This window comes from Solea solea, chromosome 20 (assembly GCF_958295425.1).
Source record: "Solea solea chromosome 20, fSolSol10.1, whole genome shotgun sequence".
Taxonomy (NCBI): domain Eukaryota; kingdom Metazoa; phylum Chordata; class Actinopteri; order Pleuronectiformes; family Soleidae; genus Solea; species Solea solea.
In genome coordinates, this window is record NC_081153.1 from 22,859,833 (window position 1) to 22,875,627 (window position 15,795).

At 45.8% G+C, this 15,795-nt stretch overlaps 4 protein-coding genes across 9 annotated transcripts in view; all 4 read left to right on the forward strand.

Annotated features, from left to right (window-relative positions):
- Positions 1–9,440, forward strand: part of LOC131447152 (secretagogin-like) — a 15,184-nt gene extending 5,744 nt beyond the window's left edge. Inside the window, exon 11 of one of the 2 annotated variants that reach the window (XM_058618658.1) lies at positions 8,686–9,440. In XM_058618658.1, coding sequence (XP_058474641.1) covers positions 8,686–8,811 — 126 coding nt within the window. In that variant the 3' untranslated portion in view covers positions 8,812–9,440. Of the gene's footprint in view, positions 1–714; positions 1,470–8,685 lie in introns of those variants that run through there. The other variant, XM_058618657.1, reaches the window with a different exon arrangement.
- LOC131447151 (uncharacterized) lies at positions 2,420–4,063 on the forward strand. Of its 2 annotated transcripts, XM_058618656.1 has the most exons (4): positions 2,420–2,484; positions 2,577–2,620; positions 2,699–3,915; positions 3,995–4,063. In XM_058618656.1, the coding sequence occupies exons 1-3, from the start codon at positions 2,462–2,464 to the stop codon at positions 3,910–3,912; spliced, it is 1,281 nt and encodes a 426-aa protein (XP_058474639.1). In that variant the 5' UTR covers positions 2,420–2,461; the 3' UTR covers positions 3,913–3,915; positions 3,995–4,063. The 2 variants fall into 2 exon arrangements, with proteins under 2 accessions (XP_058474639.1, XP_058474638.1); XM_058618655.1 differs by having other exon boundaries at positions 2,699–4,063.
- A 498-nt stretch (positions 9,441–9,938) lies between the features above and the next one.
- Positions 9,939–11,994, forward strand: LOC131447636 (uncharacterized). Its single transcript, XM_058619535.1, has 4 exons — positions 9,939–10,447; positions 10,539–10,582; positions 10,661–11,847; positions 11,926–11,994. The coding sequence occupies exons 1-3, from the start codon at positions 10,425–10,427 to the stop codon at positions 11,842–11,844; spliced, it is 1,251 nt and encodes a 416-aa protein (XP_058475518.1). The 5' UTR covers positions 9,939–10,424; the 3' UTR covers positions 11,845–11,847; positions 11,926–11,994.
- Positions 11,995–14,379: 2,385 nt separating this feature from the next.
- The window catches only part of LOC131447239 (protein MTSS 1-like), a 42,509-nt gene continuing 41,093 nt past the window's right edge, over positions 14,380–15,795 (forward strand). For all 4 annotated transcript variants that reach the window (XM_058618861.1, XM_058618863.1, XM_058618862.1 and 1 more), the window contains exon 1: positions 14,380–14,844. In XM_058618861.1, the coding sequence (XP_058474844.1) occupies positions 14,773–14,844 (72 nt within the window). In that variant the 5' untranslated portion in view covers positions 14,380–14,772. The remainder of the gene's footprint in view (positions 14,845–15,795) is intronic.

The following is a 15,795-nucleotide window of genomic DNA, read 5'->3' on the forward strand; positions in this document are numbered from 1 at the left end:
GCGAACAGCGAGGACGGTTCTCAAACCCGGAAGTGTTCTCGCTCCGCCCATTTTTGACCAAGTATGCATCGGAGGTGACTTAAGCGTACTTGCGATGGCCATGTATCCCAGAATACATTTCGGCGGAGCATAGCAGCAGGTAATAGAAATATAAATCTGAAATAAATATTTTTCTTTGTCCCGGAACAAAGTTTTAACATCATTTGAGGCGAGAAATGAGTCATTTAGAATTCAAACATGTGGTTTGTGTATGAAGATATAACGTATTTATAGTTTAGCAGCGACTCTACAATGCTGTAACATGTCTATTTTCCACATTGTATTATTTGTATTGTATATTTTAATAGAAATAAATTAATAAATGAAGTTAAATATTTTAAAAGTGAAAATAATAACAACATATATATATGCATCTATTAAAAGTATTTCATATGTTCATTTATCAACACCGTAGGTGGCGCTAATGAGGCTGCAGCCACCATTCAAACAGCAGAACAATACTTGCATACTTGAGTATTAAGAAACAACCACATACTTGTGTACTCCCGTACTTGGCAAGTATATACTCCCAGCGTACCTCTCAAGTATATACTTACCAAGTAAGCAAGTACATACTTGCTTACTTGAGTATTGAGAAACGGCCATGTGTCACACCTCCTGCAGACCTCACTTCCACGTTGGCCTGACCTCTGACCTTTAAACTTTCTCCTCCAGCCTAGCATCAGTGGAACAGACCTGGACAAGTTCAGAAAAGCACTGTTGGGCCACTGTGACATCAACGGGGACGGAAAGATCCAGAAGAATGAGCTGGCGCTCTGTCTGGGCCTTAAACTCAGTTAACCTTCCATGACTCCTCCTCCTCTTCCTCCTCCTCGCTGTTCCTTCTGCTTATTAAATCTTTCTTTACCTTTAAAGTCCAACACTTGTCTCTGAAACACAGTGATTTGTTTTATTGGTGCATTTCAATTGTGATTTCTCCGTTAGAAGTCGGAAGGCTCTGGTAAACTCACGTAAACACCTTAGTCTGACTAATATCGAGCTATTCTTAGTCGGACTAACATACCTGGATAATGTGATTCATAGTCTGATTACTCCTTTATGTAGACACTTACCTGTGCACACACCAAAATGTCTCCCCTGAAGTAGAAGGAATAATGTCCTGTCCACTAGGGGGCGTTATAAGGATCAGATATATTCAGTCGATCTGTGTGGATTGAAAGTGACGGTGAGTCCGGTTCATCTTTGCCTGCCAACATGGAGGTTCATAGAAACCATAGTCATGTGACGTGTGGAGCTCGACACCCATCACACCTTCAGTTATTTTCTGTATTCAATATTGAATCTAAGGTGGAAAAAGTGTATCACATGCAAATCTACAAAAACGTAACATCTTACTGTGTCGTGTGATGAGGGATTTTCATCTGTTTGCATGATGTTATCGTGAAGTGATTAAAAACTCATGTAATCCACGTCACCTGTGTCTTTCTTTCAACTGAAGCTTTTTCACATGCTCAGAATGAGCTGAACGACAGCCACGCGTCATATAACGCTAACTTTATTTGTCTTTGTTGACATTAGTCAGAAACTCATTTCCAGCCGTATGCTAGCTTAAGCTTAAGAGTGAGATCAAGACATGAACATGTTCTTGAGATATCGTAGAGTTTATAAGGTAAAAATCTGTTTTATTCACTCTCTCACAACAAACCTCATAGAGAAATTGACACAGTGATTTTAGCTGCAGGGACACAGGAGCTGCTGGTCCTCTGCTGCCTCGTGTGGTCACTTTGTGTCAATCTGAACATATTTTTAATGCTGAAGTGACGAAATAATACATTTGAACTTAGTGATGGAGACAGCAGTGGATCAACAACTCCTGTGTGTGTGATGTTAAAATCACTGATTTTCTCTGTGGGGTTTGGTGTGGGAGAGTGTGTGTGTGTGTGTGGGGGGGGGGACGTGAACGTGTTACGTAGATATCATAGACTTAAACTGACCCAGATTTTATTACATGAGTTTCCTGCTGCGTCCACTAGCGGCCATGTTTTCACTTTTTCCAAACAGGGTTTTAAGGAAGTCAAAAAGTAATGTTGGCAGTTATGTTACAAAGACTGTCAAACCATTGCTATTCCATATTTTTATTTTAAGTTCATTGAGCACAGAATCTAACATAACCTCTTCTGTATCTCTAACCTCTAAAGCACTGAGCCCTTGAAACAGGTGCCAATTAAGGGAAATGCAAACACCTGCCCAGGTTGTTCCACAGTGGCCTCTGCTGACTATTCACACCTGACTCCAGTCATCTACTCATCGTAGAGGTAACCGGTCTGTGGAAGTGGCCTCACTTTAAAAGCTCTGCTGTGTTCACTGCAGTCACTGAGCTGAAACCTTTATTGTTTGGTCTCAAACAGTGCAAAGTTTGTGCAGGTTGTTTGGTTTCAGCTTTCAGCTTTCAGCTTTCAGAATGTCCTTTGGATTTTGTGTGGGGTAACTATTTGATTTAGTTGTTTTGACTATTGTTTTGTTTTTTTTTTTTTTTCCATTTTCTTCCATTAATGCATTTGTCATGTCTTTCTCAGGGTGATTTTGCTCTCACTCCTGTGCTTTGGCCCACAAGCAAAAGGTAAATATTCATTCAACAAATACTTTTTCTTTTTTTTTTTTTAAACCAGTCTGACTGTTCCATGTTTTGTGTCTTCAGCACTGAGCTACAGAAGTGATGGCTCTGGGGGCCTTCAGCCTTCCTTTCCACGTAAAGGAAATGTTATTCAGTCGGGTATTGTTTCAAGTCGTGGTATTAATGTGGGTTCTGCTCATCAAGCTAAACCAATCTACCAGACAAAGCCCCAGCAGCCGAGCTACCCGCAGCCTAGGCCCCAGCAACCTAGGCCCCAGCAACCTAGGCCCCAGCAGCCAAAGCCCCAGCAGCCGAGCTACCCGCAGCCTAGGCCCCAGCAGCCAAAGCCCCAGCAGCTGAGCTACCAGCAACCTAGGCCCCAGCAGCCTAGGCCCCAGCAGCCGAGCTACCAGCAGCCGAGCTACCAGCAACCTAGGCCCCAGCAGCCAAAGCCCCAGCAGCCGAGCTACCAGCAACCTAGGCCCCAGCAGCCGAGCTACCAGCAACCTAGGCCCCAGCAGCCAAAGCCCCAGCAGCCGAGCTACCAGCAACCTAGGCCCCAGCAGCCGAGCTACCAGCAGCCAAAGCCGCAGCAGCCGAGCTACCAGCAGCCAAAGCCCCAGCAGCCGAGCTACCAGCAACCTAGGCCCCAGCAGCCAAAGCCCCAGCAGCTGAGCTACCAGCAACCTAGGCCCCAGCAGCCAAAGCCCCAGCAGCCGAGCTACCAGCAGCCAAAGCCCCAGCAGCCGAGCTACCAGCAACCTAGGCCCCAGCAGCCAAAGCCCCAGCAGCCGAGCTACCAGCAACCTAGGCCCCAGCAGCCAAAGCCCCAGCAGCCGAGCTACCAGCAACCTAGGCCCCAGCAGCCAAAGCCCCAGCAGCCGAGCTACCAGCAACCTAGGCCCCAGCAGCCGAGCTACCAGCAGCCAAAGCCCCAGCAGCCGAGCTACCAGCAACCTAGGCCCCAGCAACCTAGGCCCCAGCAGCCGAGCTACCAGCAACCTAGGCCCCAGCAGCCGAGCTACCAGCAACCTAGGCCCCAGCAGCCGGGCTACCAGCAGCCGAGCTACCAGCAACCAAAGCCCCAGCAGCCGAGCTACCAGCAGCCAAAGCCCCAGCAGCCGAGCTACCAGCAACCTAGGCCCCAGCAGCCCAGGCCCCAGCAGCCCAGCAACAGTCTAAGTCAAAGCAAAGCTGGCATGTGGGATGCAGTTTCTCGTGGTTTTGACCCAGTGGATACCATGCCAAGAAGTTTTAGACCCGTGGTCGCAGGGAGTGGAGCTTGGCGTCGGCGCTAAATGGTATCTGAGCTTGTAAAATGAGCATTTTCCTCTTTACACAATTGAATCAAAGGTCTTAACTTCCATCTTCTCTCCTCAGGTGACCTGTTCTTAAAGTCACATTTTGAATTATTTTTTTTTTGAAATTCAATAAACACTTGGAACTACAGTCTGTGGATGTCATTTTTAAAATATCAAAGCACTTTTAGTGGTGTTATAAGTGCATGTTGTGTCTGAGTATCTTGTCTTTACCTGCTTTGATTAGTCTGTAAGTAAAACCTGAGTCAACTGTTCTAGGAACGTTTCATGTTTTTCATGCACCCAGCTGCAGAAACGATGGCTAATTGTGTGTATCACACACTCTCCCACTCTCCCTATCAGAAGAGCTTTATTGCCAAGTATGATTTGCACATACAAGGAATTTGTTCTGGTGTCATTGGTGCGTAACAAGCATATAGCATTTTTTTTAAAAAGTTAAGTGAAACAAGTATACGTGTGTGTATATATACACAGTATATAAATGTTTTCTTTTTTTTTTTAAAAAGAGCAGTAAATAGCAGTACAGCTGGGCAGTAAGTGAGTAACAGTGAAATATTCACCAGGTGCAAAAGTTCACAGTAATGACGTTAATGTAACGCATAAAAAGGATGTAATGATAATGTGACATGCAGAGGAGGTGTCGGGGGGGGGGGGGCTCCGGGCCTTGTTAAGGCTAGTAGCAGACGGGGAAAAAACTGTTCTTGTGGCGTGAGGTTCTGGTCCTGATGGACCGCAGCCTCCTGCCAGAGGGGAGTGACTCAAAAAGTTTCTGTCCGGGGTGGGAGGGATCAGCCATCTTTCCTGCACGCCTCAGAGTTCTGGAGGCGAACAGGTCCTGGAGAGATGGAAGATTGCAGCCAATCACCTTCTCTGCAGACCGAATGACACGCTGCAGTCTGCCCTTGTCCTTGGCCATGGCAGCAGCGTACCAAATGGTGATGGAGGAGGTGAGGATGGACTCAATGATGGAGGAGTAGAAGTGCACCATCATTGTCTTTGGCAGGTTGAATTTCTTCAGCTGCCGCAGGAAGTACATCCTCTGCTGGGCTTTTTTGATGAGAGAGCTGATGTTCAGCTCCCACTTGAGGTCCTGGGAGATGATAGTTCCCAGGAAGCGAAAGGAATCCACAGTGACAATTGTGGAGTCACACGGTTGATGGTTGCAGGTGAGGCTGAGTTCTTCCTGAAGTCCACAACCATCTCCACTGTCTTTAGAGCGTTGAGCTCTAGGTTGTTTCGGTTGCACCAAGTGACCAGCTGGTCAACCTCCCACCTGTAGGCGGACTCGTCACCATCAGAGATAAGTCCGATGAGACTGGTGTCGTCCGCGAACTTCAGGAGCTTGACGGACTGGTGACTGGAGGTGCAGCTGTTTGTGTACAGGGAGAAGAGCAGAGGAGAAAGAGCGCAGCCCTGGGGGGATCCGGTGCTGATGACCTGTGAGTCGGAGACATGTTTTCCCAGCTTCACATGCTGCTTCCTGTCAGACAGGAAGTCAGTGATCCACCTGCAGATGGAGTCAGGCACGCTCAGCTGGGAGAGCTTCTCCTGGAGCAGAGCCGGGATGATGGTGTTGAAGGCAGAGCTGAAATCCACAAACAGGATCCTGGCATAGGTTCCTGCAGAGTCCAGGTGCTGGAGGATGTGGTGGAGGGCCAGATTAATTGCATCGTCTACAGACCTGTTGGCTCTGTAGGCAAACTGCAGTGGGTTGGTGATGGCTTTCAGGTGTGAAAGCACAAGACGCTCAAAGGATTTCATAACCACAGAGGTCAGGGCGACGGGTCTGTAGTCATTAAGTCCTGTGGTCCTTGGCTTTTTGGGAACAGGGATTATTGTCGAGGTCTTGAAGCAGGCTGGCACGTGACATGTCTCCAATGAGGTGTTGAAAATGTCTGTGAACACTGGAGACAGCTGATCAGCGCAGTGCTTCAAGCTGGATGGGGAGACAGAATCCGGACCAGCTGCTTTCCTGGGATTCTGTTTCCTGAAGAGTTTGTTGACGTCCCTCTCGTGGATGGGAAGAGTCAACACTGAGGTGGGTGGGGAGGTGGAGGGGGGACCTTTAAGATGGGCATTGGTGAAGATGCCCAGGCCCCTGCTGAGGTGGGGGAGGTGGAGGTGAAACACTGGAGCTGGGGGTGTTGGGAGGTGTTGTGGGGGATGGTTGCAGGACTGTCCCTCTGTCTTTCAAAGCAGCAGTAGAACTCGTTCAGGTCGTTGGCTAGGCGTGGTCGTTAAAGGAGTGGGGGGCTTTAGGCTTGTAGTTGGTGATCTGCCTAAGCCCTTTCCAGACAGACGCAGAGTCGTTGGCTGAGAATTGGTGTTGGAGCTTCTCAGAGTACAGTTGTTTAGCTTCTTTCACCGCCTTGCTAAACTTGTACTTTGCCTCCTTAAGTCTGTCTTTGTCTCCACTCCTGAAGGCCTCTTCCTTATCCAACCTTAACCTTCTGAGCTTGGCTGTGAACCAGGGTTTGTCGTTGTTGTAACTCACCCTGGTGCATGATGGAACACAGCAGTCCTCACAGAAGCTGATGTATGACGTCACAGCCTCTGTGTACTCATCCAGACTGTTGGTAGCAGTCCTGAATACATCCCAGTCAGTTGAGTCCAAACACGCCTGGAGATCCTCCACAGCCTCACTGGTCCACTTCTTTGATGTCCTCACTACAGGTTTGCAGAGCTTTAGTTTCTGCCTGTAAGCAGGAATCAGGTGGACCATGACGTGGTCAGAGAGTCCCAGTGCAGCATGGGGGACGGCGTGATAAGCATCCCTGACTGTGGTGTAACAGTGATCCAGAATGTTCTCCTCTCTGGTCGGGCATTTAATAAACTGTCTGTATTTGGGGAGTTCGCGATTGAGGTTTCCTTTGTTAAAGTCACCTAGGACAATAACTAAAGAGTCCGGGTTGATCTGCTCCACACACAGTATCTGATCGGCGAGCATGCGCTGTGCGTCCTGCACGCTGGCGTGCGGTGGGATGTAAACACCGACCAGAATGAATGAAGCAAACTCACGGGGTGAATAAAAAGGCTTGCAGTTTATGATGAGAGATTCCAGGTCAGGAGAACAGTGCTGCTGGATCACTGTCACGTCGTTGCACCAGCCACTGTTGATGTAAAAACTGATTCCTCCACCTTTGGTTTTGCCGGAAAGTTCCGTGTCTCTGTCCGCTCTGTAGAGTTGGAAGCCTGCCAGAGTCCGGTATTAATCCACACAGCCACGTCTCCGTGAAGCACAAAACAGCCGATGAGTAGAAGTCCCTGTTTTTCCCCAACAGCAGTTGTAATTCATCCAGTTTATTGGCCAGTGAACGCACATTAGAGAGAAATATACCCGGTAGCGCTGTGCGTGATCCGCGCTGGCGAAGACGCACGAGTGCACCGGCCCGTTTCCCTCTCCTCCGGCGTTTCACTGCGTGAACAAAGGTGAGCACACCTTTGACCATAATGTCCAAAAATTTCCAATGTGGGGAGAAGAAGAGTAGGAAATAAGTCCACTGGTGTTGTTACCCCGATGTTCATGAGCTCTTCTCTGGTGAAAGAGCTCCGGGTATAATCGCAAAAAACAGAGTTAAAACACAAAACAAGACAAAACAACGTGCACCAACACACCGAGGCAACCATCCGCGGCGCCATATTGAATGTTCACTGAGTTAGCAGATTTTTACCTTATAAACTCTCCGATATCCCAAGAACATCTTCATGTCTTGATCTCACTCTTAAGCTTAAACTAGCATATGGCTGGAAATGAGTTTCTGACTAATGTAAACAAAGACAAATAAAGTTAGCGTTATATGACACGTGGCTGTCTTTCAGCTTATTCTGACTAAGTGGTTTACAAACTTCAGTTTCCTGTTGGAAAAGTCTGTCTAACTCAGCAGCAGGGGGCGCTCACAGCACAGGCGGTGCTCATTATGGCCGTTTCTCAATATCCATACTTGTGTGTACTTGTGCGTACTTGTGTGTACTTGCGTACTCCCGTACTTGTGAAAACGTCATCAGTCTTCGCCCAAGTTCTGTTCCAATTCTCAAGAAAGCGAACAGCGAGGACGGTTCTCAAACCCGGAAGTGTTCTCGCTCCGCCCATTTTTACCAAGTATGCATCGGAGGTGACTTAAGCGTACTTGCGATGGCCATGTATCCCAGAATACATTTCGGCGGAGCAAAGCAGCAGGTAATAGAAATATAAATCTGAAATAAATATTTTTCTTTGTCCCGGAACAAAGTTTTAACATCATTTGAGGCGAGAATTGAGTCATTTAGAATTCAAACATGTGGTTTGTGTATGAAGATATAACGTATTTATAGTTTAGCAGCGACTCTACAATGCTGTAACATGTCTATTTTCCACATTGTATTATTTGTATTGTATATTTTAATAGAAATAAATTAATAAATGAAGTTAAATATTTTAAAAGTGAAAATAATAACAACATATATATATGCATCTATTAAAAGTATTTCATATGTTCATTTATCAACACCGTAGGTGGCGCTAATGAGGCTGCAGCCACCATTCAAACAGCAGAACAATACTTGCATACTTTAGTATTAAGAAACAACCACATACTTGTGTACTCCCGTACTTGGCAAGTATATACTCCCAGCGTACCTCTCAAGTATATACTTACCAAGTAAGCAAGTACATACTTGCTTACTTGAGTATTGAGAAACGGCCATGTGTCACACCTCCTGCAGACCTCACTTCCACGTTGGCCTGACCTCTGACCTTTAAACTTTCTCCTCCAGCCTAGCATCAGTGGAACAGACCTGGACAAGTTCAGAAAAGCCCTGTTGGGCCACTGTGACATCAACGGGGACGGAAAGATCCAGAAGAATGAGCTGGCGCTCTGTCTGGGCCTTAAACTCAGTTAACCTTCCATGACTCCTCCTCCTCTTCCTCCTTCTCGCTGATCCTTCTGCTTATTAAATCTTTCTTTACCTTTAAAGTCCAACACTTGTCTCTGAAACACAGTGATTTGTTTTATTGGTGCATTTCAATTGTGATTTCTCCGTTAGAAGTCGGAAGGCTCTGGTAAACTCACGTAAACACCTTAGTCTGACTAATATCGAGCTATTCTTAGTCGGACTAACATACCTGGATAATGTGATTCATAGTCTGATTACTCCTTTATGTAGACACTTACCTGTGCACACACCAAAATGTCTCCCCTGAAGTAGAAGGAATAATGTCCTGTCCACTAGGGGGCGTTATAAGGATCAGATATATTCAGTCGATCTGTGTGGATTGAAAGTGACGGTGAGTCCGGTTCATCTTTGCCTGCCAACATGGAGGTTCATAGAAACCATAGTCATGTGACGTGTGGAGCTCGACACCCATCACACCTTCAGTTATTTTCTGTATTCAATATTGAATCTAAGGTGGAAAAAGTGTATCACATGCAAATCTACAAAAACGTAACATCTTACTGTGTCGTGTGATGAGGGATTTTCATCTGTTTGCATGATGTTATCGTGAAGTGATTAAAAACTCATGTAATCCACGTCACCTGTGTCTTTCTTTCAACTGAAGCTTTTTCACATGCTCAGAATGAGCTGAACGACAGCCACGCGTCATATAACGCTAACTTTATTTGTCTTTGTTGACATTAGTCAGAAACTCATTTCCAGCCGTATGCTAGCTTAAGCTTAAGAGTGAGATCAAGACATGAACATGTTCTTGAGATATCGTAGAGTTTATAAGGTAAAAATCTGTTTTATTCACTCTCTCACAACAAACCTCATAGAGAAATTGACACAGTGATTTTAGCTGCAGGGACACAGGAGCTGCTGGTCCTCTGCTGCCTCGTGTGGTCACTTTGTGTCAATCTGAACATATTTTTAATGCTGAAGTGACGAAATAATACATTTGAACTTAGTGATGGAGACAGCAGTGGATCAACAACTCCTGTGTGTGTGATGTTAAAATCACTGATTTTCTCTGTGGGGTTTGGTGTGGGAGAGTGTGTGTGTGTGGGGGGGGGGGGGACGTGAACGTGTTACGTAGATATCATAGACTTAAACTGACCCAGATTTTATTACATGAGTTTCCTGCTGCGTCCACTAGCGGCCATGTTTTCACTTTTTCCAAACAGGGTTTTAAGGAAGTCAAAAAGTAATGTTGGCAGTTATGTTACAAAGACTGTCAAACCATTGCTATTCCATATTTTTATTTTAAGTTCATTGAGCACAGAATCTAACATAACCTCTTCTGTATCTCTAACCTCTAAAGCACTGAGCCCTTGAAACAGGTGCCAATTAAGGGAAATGCAAACACCTGCCCAGGTTGTTCCACAGTGGCCTCTGCTGACTATTCACACCTGACTCCAGTCATCTACTCATCGTAGAGGTAACCGGTCTGTGGAAGTGGCCTCACTTTAAAAGCTCTGCTGTGTTCACTGCAGTCACTGAGCTGAAACCTTTATTGTTTGGTCTCAAACAGTGCAAAGTTTGTGCAGGTTGTTTGGTTTCAGCTTTCAGCTTTCAGAATGTCCTTTGGATTTTGTGTGGGGTAACTATTTGATTTAGTTGTTTTGACTATTGTTTTTTTTTTTTTTTTTTTCCATTTTCTTCCATTAATGCATTTGTCATGTCTTTCTCAGGGTGATTCTGCTCTCACTCCTGTGCTTTGGCCCACAAGCAAAAGGTAAATATTCATTCAACAAATACTTTTTCTTTTTTTTTTTTTAAACCAGTCTGACTGTTCCATGTTTTGTGTCTTCAGCACTGAGCTACAGAAGTGATGGCTCTGGGGGCCTTCAGCCTTCCTTTCCACGTAAAGGAAATGTTATTCAGTCGGGTATTGTTTCAAGTCGTGGTATTAATGTGGGTTCTGCTCATCAAGCTAAGCCAATCTACCAGACAAAGCCCCAGCAGCCGAGCTACCAGCAACCTAGGCCCCAGCAGCCGAGCTCCCCGCAGCCTAGGCCCCAGCAGCCGAGCTCCCCGCAGCCTAGGCCCCAGCAACCTAGGCCCCAGCAACCTAGGCCCCAGCAGCCAAAGCCCCAGCAGCCGAGCTACCCACAGCCTAGGCCCCAGCAACCTAGGCCCCAGCAGCCAAAGCCCCAGCAGCTGAGCTACCAGCAGCCAAAGCCCCAGCAGCTGAGCTACCAGCAGCCAAAGCCCCAGCAGCCAAAGCCCCAGCAGCTGAGCTACCAGCAACCTAGGCCCCAGCAGCCAAAGCCCCAGCAGCCGAGCTACCAGCAGCCTAGGCCCCAGCAGCCGAGCTACCAGCAGCCTAGGCCCCAGCAGCCGAGCTACCAGCAGCCTAGGCCCCAGCAGCCGAGCTACCAGCAGCCTAGGCCCCAGCAGCCGAGCTACCAGCAACCTAGGCCCCAGCAGCCTAGGCCCCAGCAGCCGAGCTACCAGCAACCTAGGCCCCAGCAGCCAAAGCCCCAGCAGCAGAGCTACCAGCAACCTAGGCCCCAGCAACCTAGGCCCCAGCAACCTAGGCCCCAGCAACCTAGGCCCCAGCAACCTAGGCCCCAGCAACCTAGGCCCCAGCAGCCGAGCTACCGGCAACCTAGGCCCCAGCAGCCGAGCTACCGGCAGCCAAAGCCCCAGCAGCCGAGCTACCAGCAACCTAGGCCCCAGCAGCCAAGGCCCCAGCAGCCAAAGCCCCAGCAGCCGAGCTACCAGCAGCCCAGGCCCCAGCAGCCGAGCTACCAGCAGCCCAGGCCCCAGCAGCCGAGCTACCAGCAGCCCAGGCCCCAGCAGCCCAGGCCCCAGCAGCCCAGGCCCCAGCAGCCCAGGCCCCAGCAGCCCAGGCCCCAGCAGCCCAGCAACAGTCTAAGTCAAAGCAAAGCTGGCATGTGGGATGCAGTTTCTCGTGGTTTTGACCCAGTGGATACCATGCCAAGAAGTTTTAGACCCGTGGTCGCAGGGAGTGGAGCTTGGCGTCGGCGCTAAATGGTATCTGAGTTGTAAAATGAGCATTTTCCTCTTTACACAATTGAATCAAAGGTCTTAACTTCCATCTTCTCTCCTCAGGTGACCTGTTCTTAAAGTCACATTTTGAATTTTTTTTTTTTTGAAATTCAATAAACACTTGGAACTACAGTCTCAGTCTGTGGATGTCATTTTTAAAATATCAAAGCACTTTTAGTGGTGTCAAAAGTGCATGTTGTGTCTGAGTATCTTGTCTTTACCTGCTTTGATTAGTCTGTAAGTAAAACCTGAGTCAACCTGATCTAGGAACGTTTCATGTTTTCCATGCACCCAGCTGCAGAAACGATGGCTAATTTGGTGATAAACTGACCAAATGCAGTGAGGAGATGGCATTTAGCCAAGTGGGTGGTCACAAATTACAGGGTAGAAACACTGTCTGAATCTGCCATGGACTCAAGTTCAGTTTAGAAACCAGATGGACTGTTTGGGTTTTACTAGTGCCTCATGTTAGTGATGCTGGGTACAAAATGTCCATGTCTGTCATGAGACACATGGCTCACTCTCCCACACCAAAGCCCATAGGAAGAATCAATGATTTTAGCTTGGGAGTCGTTGTTCCACTGCTGCCTCGATCATTAAAATCAAATGTCTTACTTCAGTGACTGAAATCCTTCATATGATTGACCTCAGTGACACAAACTCACCACAAAGCAGTGAGATAAAGATGTGAACATGTTTCTCGTTGTGTAATGTGTCTGTCACTGATGTGAAATATCACAATAATACTCAAAAACTCTCTTAGATGCTGTGAACCTTCAGCCCTGCTCGTTCCCTGTGATAGCAGTTATTAGTTTAAGTCTTTTCTTGTTTGGAGGACGATAATAACAGAGCTGTGTATGTGTTGTTGCTCCCTGTCATTACACACTGATCCTCTGTGGTTAAAGTGACAGTTCTGGTCTCAGTGAAGTTGCTCCGCCTCTGCTGGCCTCGGTCCAGACCATCACGCTGGGCAGTTTTCCCCCCACGTGGTTCACAGAGTCTCAGGGAAACTGTATTTAAAAGCTCTGTGTTATTGTTTTCTTTTATATTCAACATTTCTAAATCCTCAGATTATGTAAAAACATAATAAAATGATGGACGATTAAATAGATAAAAGAACTAGCTAGATAACTGACAAGATAGAAAACTAGCAAGTTAGCCACAAAGAAAGATTAATAATTAGCAATAGCTAGTTAGCCAAAATAATAGATAAATACATAACTATCAATAAAAATAGAATAACATCAATAACATAACTGGAATTGAGTAGTTTGCCAGAAAGAATGACAACTAATTAGCCAGAACGATAGATGACTAGCAATAAAAATAGATGGAAGACTAGCAATAACTTATCAGACACATTACATGTCATTTAGCAGTGGCTTTTATCCAAAGCGACTTACAAAGGAATTGAGTACAACCTGCCAGGGCTGGAGTTGAACTTGCAATCATCTTTTGCACACAGGGTACCGGTCTTAACCACTAGGCCACTCCACCCTTATCATATCAGCCAGCCTGAAAGAAAGATCGATAACTAACAATAGCTAGTTAGCCAGAAAGATTGATAAATAGCTAGCTAGCCATAAAATAAAAAATAATACCCAATAAAATTCGAAACTAGAAATAACCAAGTTAGCCAGAAGGAAATATTGATAAATAGCAATAGGGAGTGAGCCTGCAAGATAACTAGCAAGCTTACAACCTTGATAGATGTAATACACATAAATATACAAATATGATATCAAATATTGAATCAAATATTAAAGGAGATGAACTACATGTTTATATTTTTGTTTGTAACATAGAAAAAACTGCTTTAAAACTGTTTTTTTTATTTTAAAGAACACACTGTGGAAATGTTTATTTTTATATATATAAAAAAACTTTATTTACACACATGATCTTAAACAAATACAGTCAATTACAGAATGACGAGTAAATAAATATAAAGTGCACTCTGTGTGGATGTTTAGTGGAGGTTTTGCCACTAGGTGTCCTTCCACTCCCATTAGAGTCAGATATAGTCATCCAGTCCTCAGATTATAATCTGCAGATTTAAAACAAACTAAACAAGTAAAGATACGTCAGGAAATTAAATAAAAAATGTGAAAAACATGGACGTTTCCTGGTATGAAATTTAGAAAAATTAAGTTTAAATTCATCTTCAGCCTCGTTTCTCCAAACAGCCACTAGGTGGCGCTGCAGTTTAAATATCTGAGTGACAAAAACATTAGTTAGTAGTAGATTTTCATCCAGAATATGACACGAAATTATAAAATGATTAAATGTAAAAAAAGAGAAAAAGGAAGACACTTTTTACTGCATTCTTTTCCTCATAATTTAATACATCGTTTTTCTTATTAATTTAGATCCGGAGTGACTCTTTTTCTCTTGAACACTTCTTTTTATTATCAAACAATAAGAAAAACAAGAAAAACCAACAAAAAAGGTTTCTCAGTGGTGGGCGTGGCCAGGTGGATCCGCGTCCACGTCGCTCCTCTTGGCGCGCTCCCGGTGTGTGTGTGTCTCTTCCCCTCCTCCTCCTCCTCCTTTCTTTCTCTCCGGTTCTCCTGTTGTTGTTCCCGGCGTCTGTTCTCTCCGTGTGACCGAACATGCCTCTCCTACCTCGGTCATGTCGCCGCTGCTCTCCCGCCGGACACTGAGCTCGTCAGCGGGCTGTGCCGCTGCCCGTGTCCGCCCTCTGCGCTCCTTCAGCGGGGGAAAGTCCGCAGCAGCAGCAGCAGCAGCTTCGCTCTGAGCCTCTTTCTTCTTCTTCTTCTTCTTCTTCTTCTTATGTTTTTAAATCAACACGTTTCGTTAATTCATTTGTTTTTCGCCGTCGCTTCGTTCATGGAGGAGACGAAGTGACAGTGACGCAGCTGTCGGACATTTCCGTCATTTGAGCCGAAAATGGAGACGGTGATGGAGAGAGAGTGCAGCGCTCTGGGGGGGCTCTTCCAGACTGTCATAGCAGACATGAAGGTAACGCTCATTCATTCATTCATTCATTCATTCATTCATTGGTGCAGCAGCAGTTAACGCTTCATTACCTTTATTAGATATAAACATCGACCAATGTGAGTTTTTTTAGGCTGATAATTCGAGCTCATTTTTTCAGATTAACCCTCTCATGAGGATTAATTTCGATCTTATTTATGTAGAATTATCAAAACAATGTTCAATGAGTGAGTTTTTCTGCTCCTTTTTTCCAAGATAACTTTCACTTTGTCAATATCTGTCAGTGATTCAAGCGTTTAAGAATCACTGTCCTGAGAAGCTGACATCACAAACGTGGTCCAGGTTCTACCGTAATGACGAGTATATGAGCGCAGTTAAAGCTCAATTTCTCTGCTTCTACTGCTGCATCCTCCACATGAGGGTGAGCTGACATAGGGTGAGAGGCGGAGTCACACCCTGCACAGATCGCCAGTCCATAGTTTGTTCATTTTCTCAGACGGTCAAAGAGTTACGGTAATGAAACGATCACATGACAGTTCCTACAGTCGCACTGAGCACGTGTGACAAATGTCACCTTTTTTCACGTTATTTTACTGTGACAGTTGTGTTTTCATGCACGTTGAGGTGAACGAAGGACAAAAACACCTCACAGTCTGTTCACGCACACGTCTTTATTACACTTTATTAAACTTTAAATTCAGGGCTTCCGGTGGTGATGAGGTAGGCGACGGTCGTGCGAAAGAGGTCTCTCGTTTACACTTTTAATATATACCTGTAAACGCCACTCCCGACTTGAAAATTTGTGCTGGACAACGATATAGCAGTTATAGCTTTCACCAGGCCGTGAAATGAGTGGTTCTAAATCTAAAACGAGCAGCACACCGAGTTGCCCAGTTACGCGGGGCGGTGCGGCTACTGTGGCTAGCAAACTTGCTAAAATGGCGAGTGCTAGCTCTGAGGCTCACAACTCACCTG